General features: G+C 46.7%; 1 protein-coding gene across 1 annotated transcript in view; it reads left to right on the top strand.

Annotated features, from left to right (window-relative positions):
• Positions 1-20,149, top strand: part of PPM1H (protein phosphatase, Mg2+/Mn2+ dependent 1H) — a 231,190-nt gene that overhangs the window by 90,303 nt on the left and 120,738 nt on the right. The window contains exon 4 of the mRNA XM_046673877.1: positions 13,549-13,890. Coding sequence (XP_046529833.1) covers positions 13,549-13,890 — 342 coding nt within the window. The remainder of the gene's footprint in view (positions 1-13,548; positions 13,891-20,149) is intronic.

A 20,149-nucleotide genomic window follows, 5' to 3' on the forward strand; every position in this document is an offset into this window, starting at 1 on the left:
CAGCAGTTTCACTTCTATCTGCCTTACATCTTTGGCTTCTTAGTAGAATTTAAAGCAAGAGGTGTGCTGCTTTTTATTTAATTTTGGGAAAATATATGTAACATAAAACTTACCGTTTTAACCATTTTTAGGGATATAGTTCGGTGGCATTAAGTACATCCATATTGTTGTGCAAACATCACTACCATCCATCTCCAGAACTTTTTCATCTTCCCAAACTGAAACTCTGTCCTCATTAAACACTAACTCCGCATTCCTCCCTCTCCCAGCCCCTGGCCACCACCATTCTACTTTCCACCTCTATGAATCTGACTGCTCTGGGTAGCTCATACATGTGGCATCGTGCTGTATTTGTCTTTTTGTGTCTGGCTTATTTCAGTTATCATAATGTCTTCAGGGTTCATCCATGTTATAGGTGTCATAATTTCATTCCTTTTTAAGGCTGAATAATATTCCATTGTATGGATACTGTACACACCGTTTTGTTTATCCATTCATCCGTCGATGAACACTTGCTTCCATCTTTTGGCTATTGTGAATAATGCTGCTATGAACGTGGCATACAGATATCTGAGTTCCTGCTTTCACTTCTTTTGGATATATGCCCGGAGTGGAATTGCTGGATGATATGGTAACTTTATTAATTTTTTGAGGAACCTCCATACTGTTTTCCACAGCAGCTGCACCATTTAGCATTCCCACCAGCAGCGCACGAGGATTCCAATTTCTTCACATCCTTGCCAACACTGGTTAATTTCTGGTTTTTTGGGTTTTGTAATAGCCATCCTAATGGATGTGAAGTGGTATCTTGCCGTGGTTTTGTATTCCCTAATGATTGGTGATGTTGAGCATCTTGTGATGTGCTTATCGGCCAAATATATCTTCTTTAAAGAAACATTTAGTCGGGTCCTTTGCCCATTTTTAAATTAGGTTGTCTGTTTTGTTGTTGTTTGTGCTGCTTTCTAAAAGCTCGAAAACCACAATCTAGTCTGCCAGATGAATCACTGAGCACTTGCTGTGTACTAGGAACTAGATGCTGAAGATTCAGCTGGGAATGAAACCAGCAAAAATCCCTGCCTACAAGGAGCTTGCATTCACTGAGGGAGATGAACAATGAAAGTATATTGCATGGGAGGTGATCGACACCCTGGAGAAAAAGAGGGCAGGGAAGCAGAGCTATAGGAAGTGTGAGGTGCAAGGGATGGCTCCAGAAGGCATCACTTGGGGAAGAGGTTCTAACAGCCTCGGCAACTGCAAGGACCATGAGGCAGAAACAGGCTCGATGTTCTCAGGAATCGGCAAGGAGGCTCCCATGGCCGGAGCAGAGGGTAAGGCCTGGATTGCAGGAGATGCTCTTGGAAAGGTAATAGAGTGGAGTGAGGCAGTCTTGCTGGGCCTTGAAGGCCATTATCAGGACTTTGGCCTCTGCTCTGAATGAACAGTTTGCTAGCAGAGGACACTGGATACACTGCTTCAAAGAGGCCAGTGATTTCTCCCATCTAGGAGACATGCCTTAACTCAGATATGCTCGTACTTAGGAAGGGGTAGTGACAGTATAGGGTGCAGGGCAGGAGACAAGGAAGGCGATCTCCCTTGCCCTCCTGTGAATCTGTTCCTTCACCCACGAACATGGATGGAACACGGAGGCTGCACACGGGGCCTTGGGGATAAGGAGATGTACCCAGTACAGTTCCAGTCCTAGAGCTGAGCTGAGGAGGGAGAAAGAGCCACCAAGCAGCAGCACTACGATGCAGTGAGTTTTAGGAGAAAGATAAAAAGTCCAGGTTGTGTGGACGCCTAACTCAGATTGGCTGCTGGTGGTTTGGGGAACAGCGGAAGAGAGGGGTGGGTCAGATGAGGGAAAGCTTCCTGGAGAAAGTGGCATTTGAGCTGTCGTCTTGAAAAGTGAGTAGGAATTAAGCAAGCAAGCAAGCAAGAGAAAGGAGAGTTTCTGAGAGAGGAAACATGCATGTGCAAAGGCAGGTCAGCGTGAGAGAACCCGAGGCATGTCTTCTAGTGTTTTGGAGCACGTGGAGGGTGGCAAGACGGGAGCAGCAAGCACGTTGCACACACAAGGGCCATTTAATGCCCTAATAAGCTGGAATTTCAACCAAATGACTTTAGACAAGGGCATAAGGGAATGAAGACAGGATGGCAGTAGGGAGGCTGACTTGGGAAGGCTAGGGGGGCAAACCCAGAGGCTAAGATGCCCAGGAGTCTGGCTCACGCAGAGATATGGTTGAGAAATGATGAAAGCTTGAAATAAGGCAGGGATTAGAGCAAGGGGTAGGCTGAGAAGAGTTGATGTGAGAGACAGTTGAGGTGACAGGATGATACAGGATCAGAAGAGATGTTGTGAGAGAGACAGTTGAGATGACGGGATGATATGGGCTCAGAAGACATGACATGAGAGAAGCGTCACCAGCAGGACCAGAGGACCAACTGCATGGCGCAGGGAAGAGTTGAAGATGCCAGGTTTCAGCCAGTGGGCGCTGGTCCCTGACAGTGGACCACTAGAGAAGCCACGGGTTTAAAGGAGAGGGGATGGGCAGAAATGGTGGCTTGAGTTTTGAGTATTCTAACTTTCCAGGTGGAAGTGTTTTGTAGGAAGTTAGGAATAAGGGTTTGGGGCCCAGGAGCAAGTCCAGGGAGGCTTAGATTTCAGGAGTCACAAGTCCAAAGATGTTCTAAGAAGAGAGGGAGCTGCAGGGAAGAGAAGTAGTTATGCCGTGGGCCACAGAGTGTTCAAGAAAGATAAGGATGAAAAAATGGGCGAATACTGTTATAAGCAAGAAATGAGACAGCAGGATAAATAACAGCAGCATTATTTCATCTGTGAACATAGAGTTGACAGGCATGAAGGATGGCAAAAGGAAATGCATGGCCTCCCTCCAGAATCCATGTGATTGATTTCTCCCTCTTCTCGTGACCTCTTCCTCCCCAATAAGTGTAGTAAAGTCAAAATAAATATTTCCATCAGACTTCTTTTATGTATATCACCTTTACCTTACTTGAAGATTGAAGAAAAACCTAAAGTTTCCTGTAAAATAACGTTAAATTTGCAATAAGAGGAATTACCATAGGAACTTTTCATGTGTTAGAAACATCAGTGATGTGCAGAGGAATTCAGTAGAAGCATAACTTTATATTTGATGACATTCCTTATATTGAGTGGCACTAGGGGAGCTGGGTAGCAATGAGGTGACTTCTTTTAACTACAGAGAATTATTAATTGGTGTAAAGATTTTAGGGCAACTTGAAGCAATCCCTCATGCCAATTCATAGAAAATTATTTTATACTATTAGTTCAACTAATCTTTTAGCCAAAGGAGTCAAATTAAGTCTCCTGTTTTAAAACAAACTTTAAAAAAAAAATTGTGGGGGGGGGTAGCCCCGTGGCCAAGTGATTGAGTTCATACACTCTGCTTTGGCAGCCCGGGGTTCACTGGTTTGGATCCTGGGCATGGACCTACACACTGCTTGTCAGGCCATGCTGTGACAGCATCCCACATACAAGAACTAGAAGGACCTACAACTGGGATAGACAACAATGTACTGGGCCTTTGGGGAGAGAAAAAAGAAAAGGAAGATTCGCAACAGATGTTAGCTCAGGGCCAATCTTCCTCACCAAAAAAAAAAAGCATTACAAAAAATTGGGGTGGAAAAAATAATATACACTATATTCTGCCTATCCTGGCTTCCATGGGGCATTTACTGAAGGAGTGGTTTTTTCTGTGTTTCGCTGAGCTCTTGACAGCAGCGCCTTACTTATAAGAAAGAAAACACAAATTAAAATGTCTGGTTCCATCTACGTATAAAGAAAAATGTCAGGAGCTAAAGATGCAGTGTTCAAAAGAAGCCATAAAACTTAGAAGTGTACACATAAAAGAGTTTCAAAGTGCTCTGCCCTGTAGAATTTTAGCCTGAAGAAGTGTTAGGAGAAATGGTTGAATTAATATATTCTCCAGTACAAAATGCTCAGGAATGGAGCCAGTTTGGTTTTTTCAATTTAGAGTTTAAGTGATACAATTAGTGAAATAAGGAAATAAACATCTCTCTTTTGAGGACTAGGGAAGGGAAGTTTGGAGCTCGCTGATGAAGTGGATGTGCAGTAGAGAAGGGTATTTCCTGGGACAGGTGAGGGTGGGGCTTTCCTGTGCCTGGGTGGTGCTGGGAGTTTCTATGTGAAGAACCACAACCCCACAGTCAGGCAGGGAGGAAATAGACACTCCGTGCACTGTGCGAGGCTCTTAACATGCCTGTGCCTCCCATTGTTTCTCTGGGGACATAGAATGGGTAGCTAGGAAAGAAGGGAATCTAAAAGGCTAGCATTTCCAAAGACGCTTTCCTAAGATCGTCCCTTAGGAAAGATGCTGTAAGCTCGTTGAGGGCAACAGCTTGTCCCCAACAGCCTCCCGTCTGCCTCCCACTGAGGGCTTTTTAAGTAACCAGATCCAGAGGTGTGGGAACTCAGCACCATCAGTAGATTTTCGTTCCACTGATGTGAGAGGCTTTAAGGAGTCTTTATAGATCATACTGATGACCATGCACAAGCAAGAAACAGCTTCTCCGAGAGTTTTTGCTTTTCATTTCTCAAGTACCTAGTCACTCCAGGAATGAGACAAGAAGAGGAGGATCCAGATGATTTCCCTGAGGAGGGAGGGAGAGTTCACTCTCAAGGGCACCTTATCACCTTAGTCTTAAGCAGTTCCTGCCTTATGTAAGATGTGTGGACAGCAGAGAGGGCATTTGGCAATAACCAGGACATTTTTTCCCCCCACATCTGACTCCCTATTTGGAACAGCTTGTTTTTGGCTGACGACTAGACTTGTGGACACATGCATTCCAAGTCTATTTCCCTAGGAGCACCCTTATGTTGTTTAATTTACTCAAAACACATCAAAGTCTGTGGCTTCAGTATCTGTTGGTTCAGCGTCTAATTACAATAACAGGAGATGGCTGTGTCTGCATCGTGGCCAAGTTCATCAGCAGGAGAGAGGAGAGCTGATTATCTTTCTCAGCAGAGGATCGCGCAGCACTGTGGGAATTCAAGGCAAATAGGATCAGATTGGGGTGGGGAGAAGCAAGAAGGGAAATGAGAAGGCTGTTTCAACTCTGTGAACTGAAGATGGGCCTACTTTCCATCTGTTCTCTGTAAGAAGGACTCGTTCACCCCCAGAATGTTCAATGAAGGTTGCTTGTGGTTCCGCAGTGGCAGCCCTTGTGGATATTTGGCCCTCATTTGGCAGTCGGCTTCCTGCAAAGTCCGCGATAGAAAAAGCAATAGGAGCAGCCTTTTGTTTCTCTCATTGTATTTATTACCCGAAATTTTCCCTCTTAATTAAGGTCTTTGTTCTGTGCACATCAAGAAAACATAACCTTTCTATTTATCTACTTAGATTTTTTGAAGCAGGAGTGTAGTGGTTTCTCTCAGAATTCTTTTATCTTTCATCTCTTGGTTCCAGGGACTAGACTTCTTGCCAGTGATTAAGAAGGATGACTCCACCACCAGGAATTGTCCAGGCTGGTGTCAGTTAGAGTGACGTTACAGCACCCTCCTCAGGGGGTGTTGTTTGACTCTGAAGACCAGGTTTGACCAAGATGTACATGGCAGCCGAGAAGGCAGCTCAAACTTGGTTCCACAGCAGATTTTCCCTCGGTGGCAAATCTTAAAGCTAAAGGAAAACAAATGGTGCCGAGATGGAAATTTCTCCTTGTTTCCCTTGTAATCTGATTTGCCCACAGCTTTAGGTAGTGAGAACATTGGCGAGAGCGATAAACTCTTCGGATTTTTTCTTCTTCCTTTTCTTTTTTTTAAACACAATGTTCAGCATTCATGTATCAGACATGTCACTGATCTTCATGCTTTGCCGGTATCAATTCATTCATCCTCATGATACTACACAAGTATGTACCATTAGTATCTTTATTTTACTGATGAGGACAATGAGGCACAGAGCAGGGAAGCTGGAGCTTGGGTTCGACCCAGGCCGTCCAGCCTCAGAGTCTGTGCTTGTGAGAGGCTGCCTCTGTACCCACCAGCAGCTGGGAAATATGGTGGGGAAGTGGCTTCGGAAAAGTCTGAAAGAAAGGAAGACTAACTCCTAATGTTGATATGGATCATTTCAGTGTAACTTGATGCTAATGTTTTCTTGTTCCCATTATGATAGGAGTTATTTAGCAGTCTCCCCTGTCAGCTCAGAAACCGGACAACAGCTCTTACTGACTCAGGTGAAGAACAGAATGGAAATGAAATGCTTCATCATCTTACTCTCCATTGTTTCTTGCTGCATTATAGAAAGACCATTGTTTGCATGAAACCATGGCAAGAGGAAAAGCCTTCGGATTGAATGGTGATGAGGCCCAGCTCAGCCGCTCGCTAGGTGTTATGTCATGAAAGTTAGTCACCCTCATGGTGCCTCAGTTTCCTCATTGGTAAATTGGGGATAATAGTTCCCACTTCATAGGATTATTAGAATTAAATGAGTTAAAAATATGAAAAGTGCTTGAAATAGTACCTGGCATGTAGTCAGTGCTGAATTAATATTATCTGTTGTTGTTCTAACAGTGGGGTTGGCAGCTGCTTTTCGATGCTATTTTGCATTACTTACATTCTTACTGTGAACTAAATTTAGGGAGAAGTGTTTGATGTACAAAGTAATAGTCTGAGCACATTCCTGAGCTAATTTTTGAGTCTACAATAAACCACAACACATATTAGCCAAAACTGTTGTGAACTTCATACTTCCTATCCCTCAGAAATTAATATTTATTTAATAGTGTTTTAAAATATGGAACTAAATTGCCATTTAAAAGTAAAAACTAAGCTTACTAGACCCATCCTACATCTTACTGCCTCATGATGTTGGAGGAATTGAACCGAAGAAATCTGCATTTCATATCGTCAACTCCTGAGAAAGAAGCAGCCTGCTTATTTAAGTTTATGAAATTAAGGATTCTCTCCCACTCGGGAGAAAATATTTGAAGAATTTAGTCAAAAAGAGAGGGATGGTAGGGGCTGGCCCCGTGGCCGAGTCGTTAAGTTCGCGCGCTCCGCTGCAGGCGGCCCAGAGTTTCGTTGGTTCGAATCCTGGGCGCGGACATGGCACTGCTCATCAGACCACGCTGAGGCAGCGTCCCACATGGCACAACTAGAAGGACCCACAATGAAATATACAACTATGTACCGGGGGGCTTTGGGGAGAAAAAGGAGAAAAATAAAATCTTTAAAAAAAATTTAAAAATAAATAAATTAATTAATTAATTAATTAAAAAAAAGAGAGGGATGGTAAAAAAAAAACCAAACTGTGCTGTGTGGGCGTGATTCAAAGTGGATAGTGAGAGAAGGGGCCGGGGAAGGACTTTCATGAAGTTACACTCAGAGATGATGAGGGATCATCTCTACTTCCTCATTGGCCCATTCTCCCTCTCGCCGTGTTACTGTTATTGTGAAGCTCAGGTGAAGACCTGGAGACTGAAAGCACTGTGGATGGAATGCCTACAACAGATACTCCAGATTCGGAATTATCATCCTCACTGTGAGACCTTGAAAACTGGCCAGAACCTTCACAGAAATCAAGCCATGTCGTAGCTTATAGTGGGGAATCAAAGGAATGTGTGCATCTGTTGCCCCCGTGGGAAGTCAGGAATCCCTTTTCTTGGGCCATGAGAAAGGAGGGAGGCAGGCACATCCTCTGCTCAGACACTTGGGCTGTTCCTTTCATGCTGTCGATGCCGCCCCTCCTCACCTGTTCTAAATACCTGCCTTGGGGTAGGGAAGGGAAGATGCTGGAGCCAGTACTGGTGTCTTCAGAGAAGGCAGCCAGGAGGCACCACTTCCTCCCTTAAGACAACTGTTTCTAGAGTGGTAATCTCCAAACCATCAGTTAAAGACAGTTTTTTTGAGTATGTGCTCCCAATATATTTGTTCCTTTCTTACATCAACCGTACTACTCTTGATCCATCTAGTAAATATTTAATAATTATAAAATATATTAAATTTTTTAATTTTTACATAATAACACCTGACAGTTATGAAGTGTTTATCATATGCCAGGTATAGTTCTAAGTGTTTTTCGCGCAGTAACTCGTTTACTGTCTTGCTAAGTAAGAGCGGATTTCATGTTGCCGTCAGCTAATATCTCAAGGCATGGTTCCTCACTGACAACAGCGAGCGTGATTCCATATTTCAGCTGTCTCCTGGAGCATTTCAGATGCTTTTGGCTGAATTACTGCTCTTGTCAGATAGGACTAGATTGGCATTACCGAAAGGAGGCTGTGCCAGCTGTGTCATGTTCTTATTTGCTCATGTTTTCTATCAGCAGTTTCTTTGTAGGAATTTTTTACAAACCTGGTGTCCACTTTGTGGGGGATACTTTAGTTAAGAACTTAGTAATATAAGGCACACGACCACTTAGTTGGGGGCACATGTACCCAGCGATGGGTCGCAGTGTGCCAAAGCTGATGGATATGCGAAAGCTCCCGGGCTGCATGAGTGTTGCGGAGACGGCTGACTTCCCTACCACGTGGGGGCGCCAGTGTCAGTCCGTATGAGAAATACCAGCATTAGGTGAGAGAATATTCAAGATTCCTACTTTTCCTCTTCCATGCTGACTGTTATCCCCGTCATGTGGAGCGCGCTCGTCTGGGAGGGAGGAGCGAGGCAGGGGGTTTGCAGACGGGTAGAGCCCTGTGCAGTGAGGGAGAGAATGCGGAGCCCTGGTTTCTCTAAGCTGGTACAAGCGTGTCAAACCTCATTCCTTGGTTTTCTTTGTGTTTCCTGCCTTACGTCTCAACACTTCTGCCAGGCTCCACAGGAAACGTCTGAGGTTTTGTCTAGACTCTCCCCATCTTTGTCAGTACACCATCAGAGGGCTCCTCGTTGCCTCCGAGAAGGCTCCTGAAGGCTCTTTCGCCTGTGGGTTCCCCGGAGTTGAGGTGTACAGGATGTGGCTGTTTCAGTGGGGCTAAAATTTAGCCTACTAATTTTTGACATCCTTGATTATAATCACACCTGAAGCTGAACGGACACAGGCTACTTCTGTCAGAACTCATTTTGGCTCCTTGTTCAGGAGTAAATTTCTGTTTGGAGCAGTCTTATATTTGCTGAAAGGCCCAAGGAGAGCCCTTCCCAGGTAGAACTCATTAATTTAAGTTCTGGCATTATGCGTGATCATGAAAATGGGAAAAAAGAAAATAAGCAATATTATTAAAAAGCAGATTCTAGAACTTTTCAGAAAGCAGGATGTAACATTGGGCCTGCTTTAGAGAAACCCTAAAAGAGAAACTGTGAACTTTAAACTCCCAATTTGTCACCTTCTGGAATCTTCCTTTATCTGGCTCCAGGTGTGTTCCTGAAAAGAGGTAGGAATGTGTGTGTGTTGTAAATTACACACAAGACTATTGTTTTTACAAATGAGATAATTTAGAATGAAACTGGAAAACTGCTTCAAAGTTATTCTTTTGTGAGGCGTAAGTGATGGCTGCCAAATTTAATTGTGTGGTAGGTCAGGAAGGAGCTTGATGTGGTTTTTCTTGAGGTGGAGTGCATTTCTAATTCATGTTTATCTGGAGCAAAAACAGGGGAAACGTTTGTTAAAATGTGTACTGGTAGTAATTTTGAAATTCCTTAGGTCAGGAGCATGTTACTCTAAATTTGAAGGGTCGAGCTTTGCCTCCCGGGCTGGTGCTCCGGTGATATTTGCTGACACTACCCGAGAGTGATGGAGGGTCGCTGCTGAGAAGTCGTAGCAATCAGGTGATGGCCCGGACACGTATGCAATTGCTAGTAAGCCACAAACAACATAAAATAGCGCAGGCAACACTGAGTAGTGGAAGGCTGGAGAGTAGTGGAAGCTGGGGAGATTAATTACACAGGGTGTGTGTACTGAGAAGTTGGAAAGATCCCTTGACTTAGAGTCTGGAGGAGTGGTTTCAAATCCTGGTATTACCACATACCAGTAAGATTACTTAACTGTCTGTGCCCCAGTTAAACCATGGGGAAAATGGGATAAGGACACCCACTTGATGGTGGTGTTGTGGGGATTAAACACAATAGGTGGTCAGTAGATGTCCTTTGAAACTTGGACCTGCCATAGGGAAAGTAGTTGAAGAGGAATAGAAGGGACAAGAGTTGCACAGTGGAGGAGGATGAGCATCCCATGTGGCAGAGTTGAAAGGAAGGAGCTAAGGGAACCCTTGCTGCTCGCTGCCTGCTCACTGTCCACCAGGCCATTTAATAGTGGGTGTAAGTCATTACTACCACTTCTGGCTTTTTTGTTTCTCCTATATGCTGGACACAGTGCTACACACACTATTTATTTTTTGAATTGCTATACAGTATAATTAACTTTCTCCTTTTGGTATACAGTTTTATGAGTATTGACATATGCACAAATTCATAGTCACCACCACCATCAGGATACAGACAGTTCCGTCACTATAGATTCCTCCCTCTTTCTCTCCCATAACCATGGTCCTCTGCACTTTTAATACCTGTTCGTATTCTAGATTGTTTCCTCCAAGAGCTTGGAAACCATGATATTTTTATTCCTTCTGCCTCCCCAGTGCCCAGCAAGAGCCTGGAACGTAGGAGAGCAGACTGAGATAATTGTTAAATGAATGAATCCTTACTGTCTATGTCCTAGTTTCGTTTTGTTCTTTATCCTTGTTCTTTAATTAGGAAACAGTTGAGGGAAGTTAGAAAACTTACCCAAGAGTACATAGTAGTAAGTTCCAGAACCCAGGTTTGTCTTGATCTCAAGCCCGCGCTGTTTCCATGCTAAGCCTCTTAGGTCCTTGTGCTTCCTTGTTGCGATGCACCTGCCGAAGGCCGCAGGATCAGCACTTCCCAAGCCTGGCTCCACAGCACTCCTAGCTGCAGAGGCTGCAGAGGCGTTCCTGCCCTAATGCCCCAGGGCAGCAAATGCGGCTCCTGGTCTGCCTTGGCAGGCTCCAGAATCTCGCCCCGACCTTACCTAGCCCTCAAGATCAGCCTTAATCAGGCGACTGTCCACATGGGCCTCCATATATAGTCCTCTTTTCACCTGCGTTGCCTACTAGTTGTTCCCTTTTTCCAGAAAATCCTCCCTCCCTCAATCCATTATTGCCCAAGCAGGGTAACAGACAAGCATGTACAATACAATGAATGCTCCGGCAGGGTTGGGCTCAGGGTGTGGTGGGAGTTCGAGGAGGAGGTGATGTTTAAACGAATACAGCAGGGGGTTAGGCAGAGGGCGTGGGAATAGTAGTAGTTTGCTTAATTAGGAAACCATGGCAAACGGACGGTAAGCCACAGGGACAGTGGCCCTGGAGTGACCCAGCCGGGATCACTCAGCTGACCCGTGTGGGAGCTGCCATTCGGATCCAGAGCTCCTAGTCCTTAAGTCATTGTTCTTTCCCCATGACTTTCCTCTGAGTGAGGCCGCGTGCTCCTCTGTTTATGGGGCTTTCAGTTGGTCATAAAGGTTTCTTCCTACCTCCGTTTGACTGACTGTCTTTTCAGGCTGGTATTTCCCTCCTAACCGGCTCCACACTTTCATTCTTTCTTCTCTCCTAAGCCTCATAGTGTAGTTTGAATGAACCTTGAAAAACATGCATCAGTTCTGTCACTCCTGCCTCAATCAATGGCTTTTTGTTACTGTCAGGCTAAATCCAAGATCCTGCATGTGTCCTGGAGGGACTGAGTGGTCTAGCCACTACTTGCCTCTCCAGCCTTCTCTTAACCCCCTCCTTGCCCGCCTCACTCCCCATCCAGCCACATGGGCATGGTCAGTCTCCTCTTACTCATCATGCACCTTCCACCACAGGGCCTTTGCACCTGCTGTTGCTGCTGCCAGTATTCTCTCCTCTCCCCTCCTTATCTTGAGAACTTCCAAACAGCCCTCAGCCTGGTCCTCATGTCCTCAGGAACTCTCCTCCAAAATGTCCCTCTGCAGGCTGGCCTCACAGCACCAAGAACCTCTCCTGGTAGCCCTCCCCAGAATTATGATCTTACATTTATTGGTGTGATTATTTGATCAGTGTCTATCTCCCCCAGTGGATTATTAAGATCAGACCGTGTCTGAGATCTCTTTCATCCAGCATTTCTCCCACTGCCTACTTTCATGCCTGTCACACAGAGAGGCCTCAGCAAATATTTGTCGACTAAAAAAACCCGACTATTTTATCTCTCAGCGCCTAGCAGAGAATTGGTTGGAAACAAGGTTTTAAAGGGCACACACAGTAAGGAATGGCCTATGTCACCATGATTACCCAGATGCACAAGGAAAATACCGTGGGGCCCGGACTCTCCCACTCTGAAGCATGTTATGTTAACCTTGGTTTTATTTTAGTCACAAGGATTAGAAACTACTATATAGTTGGAACTTGTCATAAACTACTTTATTCTCTTTGGGGTGGTGGTAGTAGGGGGGCAGCATCCAGCAGCATTCTAACATGGCCACGAAAAAGAAATAATTATGTGATGTGATAGAGGCCCTAACCATTGCTACAATGGCAATCATTTGACAATTTGTAAATATATTCAATCAACAACCAACATGTTGTACACCTTGAATTTACACATTGTTATATGTCAAATATATTTCAATTAAAAAAAAATAAGAGGGACCAAAAGAGCTTTATTTAATGGCTTCAGCTAAATAAGGAATTCGGTATTTATTGCCGCTGGGTAGATCAGCCTGGTAGTCGGAAGTGGATGTTACATGCGTCTTATGTATTTTCTATCTCACTCCTCCACATGGATAATAATCCAGCTCCTTTTTCCTCTAGCTAAGATCTTGCATGTTGTGTGACTTACACATGGCTTTTAAAAGGGTTCATCCTGAAATAGTCTAGAAATCACCGGGCAGGTACTAAATCTCTGGTCGATGAAGGGACACGGGCTGCCTGTAACTTTAGGGTGGGAAGAGGAAACAGAGACTGTGAGTGTCAGCTGGGAAACTGAGGAAGGTAGGACACAGGAGAAGGACATTGGAACTGGTTGCATCTCGTGAAGCCTGGACTAGACCGTGTCCGAGGGAAAAACATGCTTTAAAAATTCAGGATCTAGACCAAAGAATGGAGCAATTACCTGAGAGTGTAAAGGCCCTAAGGGGGAAAACTGAGTCCAGTTCTTTCCCCTTGAAGAGCCTGCGGAAAGGGCCTGACTTCCTCCAAGGCTCCAGGCCAGGATGCTCTGGGGCAGTGGGAGAGGGACGGGAGGAGTTAGAGGCTGAAGCAGTCGGGAGGACTTCCTGTTTGCTTGGAGTTTGGCTTCAAGCATCCACGTGTCAGAGTCAAGTAGATCTTGACCTCAAGTAGTAACTGAGCAGGTGGTTGTTTGGGCTCCTCCCCCCGGCAGAGAGGAGGGACGCTGCCTCCCTTAGGTGGTGGCAGCAGCGGCGACACATTTGGGGGCCCTGCCCTGTTTTTGCCGTGTTTTGACTCCACTGTCCACAGACCAGGCAGACAACCGAGTGGATGGCTGAGCCTGTAGCGTCGCCGGGTCGGCGTGACCCTGGGGCAGCGGCCACTGGCTTCTCACTCCCCCTGTCGCTGTCCCCGCAGGACTCGGACGGCGTTTCCTGCCACTACTGGTCGCTGTTCGACGGGCACGCGGGCTCGGGGGCGGCGGTGGTGGCGTCCCGCCTGCTGCAGCATCACGTCACGGAGCAGCTGCAGGACATCGTGGAGGTCCTGAAGAACACGGCCGTGCTGCCGCCCACCTGCCTGGGCGAGGAGCCCGAGGCCACGCCGGCCGCCCGCACGCTGACCCGGGCCGCGTCTCTGCGCGGAGGCGTGGGCGCCCCCGGCTCGCCCGGCACCCCGCCCGCGCGCTTCTTCACCGAGAAGAAGATCCCCCACGAGAGCCTGGTCGTCGGGGCCTTGGAGAGCGCCTTCAGGGACATGGTAGGTGTCGGCCAGGGCCCTGGAGGGCGCCTTGAGGAGCTGGGAGGTGTCTGCGGGCCCAGGTCCTGGAGGGCATCTTCAGGAGATGGGAGGTGTCTGCGGGCCCAGGTCCTGGAGGGCATCTTCAGGAGATGGGAGGTGTCTGCGGGGCCCAGGTCCTGGAGGGCGCCTTCAGGAGCTGGGAGGTGTCTGTGGGGCCCAGGTCCTGGAGGGCGCCTTCAGGGAGCTGGGAGGTGTCTGTGGGGTGCAGGTCCTGGAGGGCATCTTCAGGAGATGGGAGGTGTCTGCGGGGCCGAGGTCCTTGAGGGCGCCTTAGGGGAGATGAGAGGTGTCTGTGGGGCCCAGCTCCTGGAGGGCACCTTGAGGAGCTGGGAGGTGTCTGTGGGGCCCAGGTCCTGGAGGGCGCCTTCAGGAGATGGGAGGTGTCTGCAGAGCCCAGGTCCTGGAGGGCGCCTTCAGGGAGCTGGGAGGTGTCTGCGGGGCCAGCAGCATGGCCGGTGGGCCCTTGAGCCGAGTGCTGGCTTCTTGGCAGTCTCCCTGGAAGGGCATCCGGGACCCGTCCCCTTGCCGCATGGTCCGTTGGAACATCTCCCTTCTGCAGCAGGGCTTCCATTCTCCATCGAAGCTGGCGCTGAGAGAGGTCTGGCACTGAGTGCTGGCAAAAATTAAAAAGAAGATGAAAGGGGGACAGTGCGTGAAGTAACAGGCTTAATAAATGTGAGCGTCGCTGCCTCTCTTTCCGCAGACTCCTGCGGGTGCCAGTGGGGACGATTCCACCTAGTTGAAACGTGAGCGTGGTTGCCATCTGCTTTACACACGTGTGTGAATTCCAGGTGTTTGGGAAACAGAGCTTCTAGTAAAGTGCTCAAAGGTACCCTTCCCTTCCAGATCTGACCTGAGAACAGCTCCTTTACCATGACTGGCAGTGTGGTTCTCACTGCCTGAAAAAAGTCGGGCCGACAGCCAGCAATCATTAGTTTCACTTGGGAACACAGATTTGTTTGTACATTTAAATTTGAGTGTGTCTGATCAAGGAGTCAACCTCACTCCTGAGAACACACTCGGGTGAGAGGACACTGAGCACAGTGCTCACAGTGTCCCTGGCTGCCCCTCTGCCCGGCGAGGATGCACGCCGGTCTGCCCCTGTGCTACCGCCTGCCCTCTCTGAGCCTGCTTTCTGCTGAGACAATTATTTGGGTTCCAAAGATTTTCTCTCCTGAGCAGCAGCCTGTGTGCAGATAAAGAGTAAGAGGTATATAAAGGGGTGGTGAGGACCTGAGTAAGGTGAGTGACAGTAATATCCTTAAAACCTGGAGATTAAAAAGTGATAACAGCCTGTTAAGCAAGAGCAGCCAGAAGCAGCTGCCCAGAACTGAGTGTCCACACTGCGCAGGCTCAGGGTCTGCCGACGTCAGATCGTGGGCTAATGAGAGGAGGAAAATAAATAATAGTAAACAGTGTCATCTGGTTTGTTTGTAAGGCAGAATAGTTCAAGTATTCACACCTCAAATTTGCACCCTCTCCTTGTCACGTAGACATACCCTCTGATTAGCAGCTGGTTTAAAAGGCACCCCTGTCTCAGAGCGTCTGGTCATCTTCAGTCCCAAGAGAAACACAAGGAGGCTGGAAAAGATCACTTAGGAGAAAGGTGTCAAGGTAGTAAGATTGACTTCTGCTCAGACTTGGTGTAAAGTCTTACTCTCAGGGAAGCTCTGGTCGGAAGAAGTGCTTCTAGTGTTCAGAAAGCTAAATATTTAATGGAGGTAAAAGTTTGACCATGGGCTCTTGCTCTAATGGGAGAAAAAGTCAGTTTACGTGATAGAAGTGAAAAACCAAAGACACGTTGGGTTTTCCGTTCTCTCAGTAATTGCTGGCACCTGCGACGCTTTCCTGGCAGCGGCTGTATTCTCAGCTTTATCCACTAGAGGCCACTGTCGTGCTGAGTCGGCCTCCAGCGCGTCTCCGGCTGTTGGGGGCCGTTACTGGCTCGGGGTGACAAGAAGCAACTTTATTGGAAAGGAGAGGCTCATTCTTGTCTTTCACATTTTTTTTTAGCTTTTAACTAGCCAGTTCATTACCTGAAATTTTTCTTGGAAACTTCGTTGTCAGCGAAAATATTGTTTCACTTTCCCGTGTCATTTATTCAGTCGATAAATATTCGTTGAGAACTATTTGCCAGGCCTGATTGGGAAAAAGCATTGAGCCAATTAGGCAAAGTCAGGTATTAAACAAGGAAAATCTGGGAAGGGCCTGGGAGGAGAACGCAGGGTGAGGTAGGAGTCAGAGAGAGAGACAAAGTGGGAGTGATGTTGGGGGCCGGAGGGAGGAGGAAAGCAGACAGAACGGGGGTGGCGGGGATGGTGTTCTGGGCCAGGAACCCGTCTGAGTGAAGAACCACGTCAGAGAGGGAACCCAGATGGACCAAAGGCCCCCAGCTGACGTCCACCGTGGGTAGAGGATCAACTTGAAGGGTGGGGATGATGGACCGTGAATTGGAGAGACGGTCTGGAGCCCACGTGCAGAGAACCCAATGCCCCAGATTCTGAATTTTGGGCTTTCAGCTGTACCTGCTCTTCTCCCATCCATCCCACCCCACACCTTCCTCTTCGCAGTTTAGTTTTTCCCAGGTTGTCTCTCGAGCCTGTAGCGAGCTAGAGCCCTGCCTGGACTTCGCGCCATGTGCTTGGCCCTCTGAAGTGAGAATCCTCATTGTTCTCTGGTCCTCTGTGTGCTTGAGAGGCTGGCTCTGCCTCCTGCTCTGCTAGGGGCTGAGCCAGCTGCTGCCTGTTGGCCCAGAATAATTATTCACACTGCCCCCTTTTACTCTCAGAAGTGTCCCTGTGTGGGTGACATCTTATGTTTAATCACAGAGAGAGGCTCTTGCTTTTTCCTCGCTTTGTCAGGGACTTCAGGAAGAACCTACTCTGGTGTCACAGAAACGTGCCTGACTTACCGTTAAATGGCTTGGGGTGAGCTCCAGAACCCACCACACAGACGTTATACAGCATCCTCTTGACTTAATGGCCTGGAAGGCCTTTGCCAACTCATGAAACACGTTTTCCTTCCTCCCCTCTCAGTGTTAGGTTTCTGACAGTCAGTGTTTGAAGGTAAACTTTGGTTTTGTGAAATGCCCAACACGTAGCCGATTTCCTTATCTTGGTGGCCTGATCTTGGCGGTTCCCCCTCAGGCCTTTCAGAGGGGGCCTGGTTTGGAATTTCCTAGATGTTCCTTTACTTTTTCCTCACGATGGCCAGCCACTTTCTAGCTTTCCTGTGTCTAGGTATGGCAGGTTTTGTGCTGTTCTGATCCCCCATATTAGGAAAACTCAATATTAAATAAGATTCAGCCATTTCTACTTTGTGGCTTTCTTGCTTTCTCTCCCACTTTTAATCCCTAAAAATTCCCCAAGCCCAGCAGCTAATCCTCAAATCTGCCTCACTGGTGACATCTTTGCAGCCACCCCTCCTGGGATCCAGAATGTAACTTAGAATATCCCTAAAGGCCAGCTTGCCTTTCATTTGGGGTTCTTCTTTATTTCCAGCCATTTAGAGTGGAGAGCCAGAGGTCTCTGGTCTCTCTCTGTCACTACTATGTACTGAGCTTGTATTTGATAACCAGCGTCTGCTAGACACCATGGCTGTCTGGAAGTAAGAGATTAGATTTTGTATCTGGAGGCATTAGTCATCACACATTCTGTGAACCTACAGATACACAGTATCTCATTTATTTGGATGTTCTAAGTAACGCTAAGTAGGTGGTGAAATGTTGACATCTATCTGAAAGAGAGAATCGGTTAAGAAGATTCAGAAACACCAAGCCAGAATAAGTAGTACTTATTTCCAGGAAAAAGTAAGTACTAGTTGCAAAATAGAGACTAACACAAATGGGGGGGATAAAGCTTTGAATAGGAGAGAGGAGAACAGTTTCATCAAATACCGGGAGCTTCTCTGAGGGCGCCGCTCATCCTTCCCCTTCGACCCTTGGTTGCCTGGCGCAGCGCGGGGCTTGTGGTGAAGGTGACCCCTGACCACTGGCCCCTCAGAGTCATGGTGTGTGGGGCGGAGGCAGATTTGCCCTGTGGCCCCCTTCTGTGTCTCTTCTTGGATCTTCATAGTGAGAAGGCTGTGTAGATGACTCCTCCAGTGTCCCCTATGGACAATGAACCATGGCTTCCTAAAGGACTGGAATCTCAGGAGCTTTTGACTGACTTCAGTTCTGCCAACAACACGTTGTAGCAATGCCTACTTTAGCAGCGAGGTTTTGTCACCTGTTATGGTTAGGTTGTTGTTTGGCCCAGGATGATGGATGTGAGTGACAGTCTTCTCCCTACTTCCCCAGCTCCCAAGAGCAGTGTTGATAGTCAGCATTTCAGACGCATGAAGGAAGTCACTTCCATCCCCCGTAGATCTCTGCCTTTCTGCCACCTACAGGAGTTGAGTTCTGCACACGGGCGGGAGGACCTCAAAATTCTGTCCTATTTCCTTTTCAGTGAGAGTATAGATTCCTTGCCACAGTGAAGAATGTTCTAGAACTTTGGTTGTGATGAAGGGAGGAAAAATGGCAATTTTGTGCGGTAAAACCACTACACATCTTCCTGTTACTGAGCCAATGGCTGGAAATCCCACTCAGCTTGGCTTTGTCGGTAAAAACCATAAGGTGACACTACGGTGAAAAAGAGGCGAATGAATGCAAAGCTTATTTATAGTTTGAAAATCCTAGTGTTCTCAAAAGTTAGCATATTCGTGCAAAGTTGTGGACCTGCGTGTCTGTGTTGAAGCTAGAGTTCTGTTTTGGTTTTGGTAGAACAGGAAGTTCCTCCAGGAAGGAATGAGCTTCTGGTTCCACTCACAGCCAGCAGGTGGCAATATCAGGCAGCACGTGCTGGTTTTTTCCTTTCCGCCTGCCTGGCTGACAGATTGGCTTGTTCTCAGAATAAACTGAAATCAGACCCAGATACTAAAACCATGCAGAATCTTATTATTTGTGACTGACACTATTGGCAGTGTGCTCAGAACCGTGTTTTAACCCAGCCAGGGGGCGCTGCCAAGTCCTGTTGAAACCACCCATCACTCGCTCCTTCTGCCGTCTGATGTTGCTTTCCTCTTGCAGCCTGAAATGGGTGGCTAACAAGAATGATCCTGGAGTTGCATCATCTATGGGACTTTCCAACCGAATTACAACCATCCGGGGCAATACATTTTCTTTCTTGAAGTTCTTTTCTGCTGAATTGGTCTCATTTCACACACCCGTCTCTTCCCTTCATTGCCCCTACTCTTCCTTTGCAACAAAAAGGAGCAAAATAAAATCCCAAGTCTTGGGGCGGGCCTGGTGGCACAGTGGTTAAGTTGGCACATTGCACATTCCGCTTGGGCAGCCCGGGGTTCAACAGTTGGGATCCCTAGTACTGATATGGCACCGCTTGGCAAGCCCTGCTGTGGTAGGCATCCCACATATAAAGTAGAGGAAGATGGGCACGGATGTTAGCGCAGGGCCAGTCTTCCTCTGCAAAAAGAGGAGGATTGGCAGCAGATGTTAGCTCAGGGCTGACCTTCCTCAAAAAAAAAAAAAAATCCCGTCTTAAAAATTGAATCCATTGTTTGATTTAGAGATAAACCTAGCTTAAATGTAGTATTTAGATAGACAACACAGCATAAATCCATCTGCTAAGTAGAAAGCAGCCTTTCGAGAGCTTCAGGTCTCTTGATTGGGCAGATAAATCAATTAATTGAGTTAATTGAGTCTTATGAGTCATTCAAGTTGATCCTTTTAGACCTTACATGAAAAGAAATGATAGTATGTGCATGTGTTTACTAGTAAGTTATCGTAGACTTATGTCTCAGGGTTCACTGACAACTAAAATGGGGAAATATTCCACATTGGTCCTTGTTTAGCACAGAGCAGTGGGCCGTTTTTCCCATGATTTCATTGATTCTTTTGAAAGAATACCCAAACTTGAGGGTTTTAATAATAATTGCACCTGTGTATTTTTTTGTTTTTTTTACCTAGAGTAGAGAAGCTTAAGCTAATCGGAAAAGTTGAGGGTTTGAAGAAAATAGGTAGTTAATTCCACAGTAAATATATCTTTATTGACTTCATTTATCATGTTTGATCTGGTTGTGAAAGAACCACTGAGATGGTCCTTTAATGTTCCTTTCAGCACTAAGATTTTGTGAAACATCTTTTAAGGAGGAGTAGGTGGTGTAGGAAAAAATAAGTGTGCTATTTTGGCTTCTAAGGAGAGGAGGGGAAGCAATTATT

Source organism: Equus quagga, chromosome 1 (genome assembly GCF_021613505.1).
Source record: "Equus quagga isolate Etosha38 chromosome 1, UCLA_HA_Equagga_1.0, whole genome shotgun sequence".
NCBI classification, from domain to species: domain Eukaryota; kingdom Metazoa; phylum Chordata; class Mammalia; order Perissodactyla; family Equidae; genus Equus; species Equus quagga.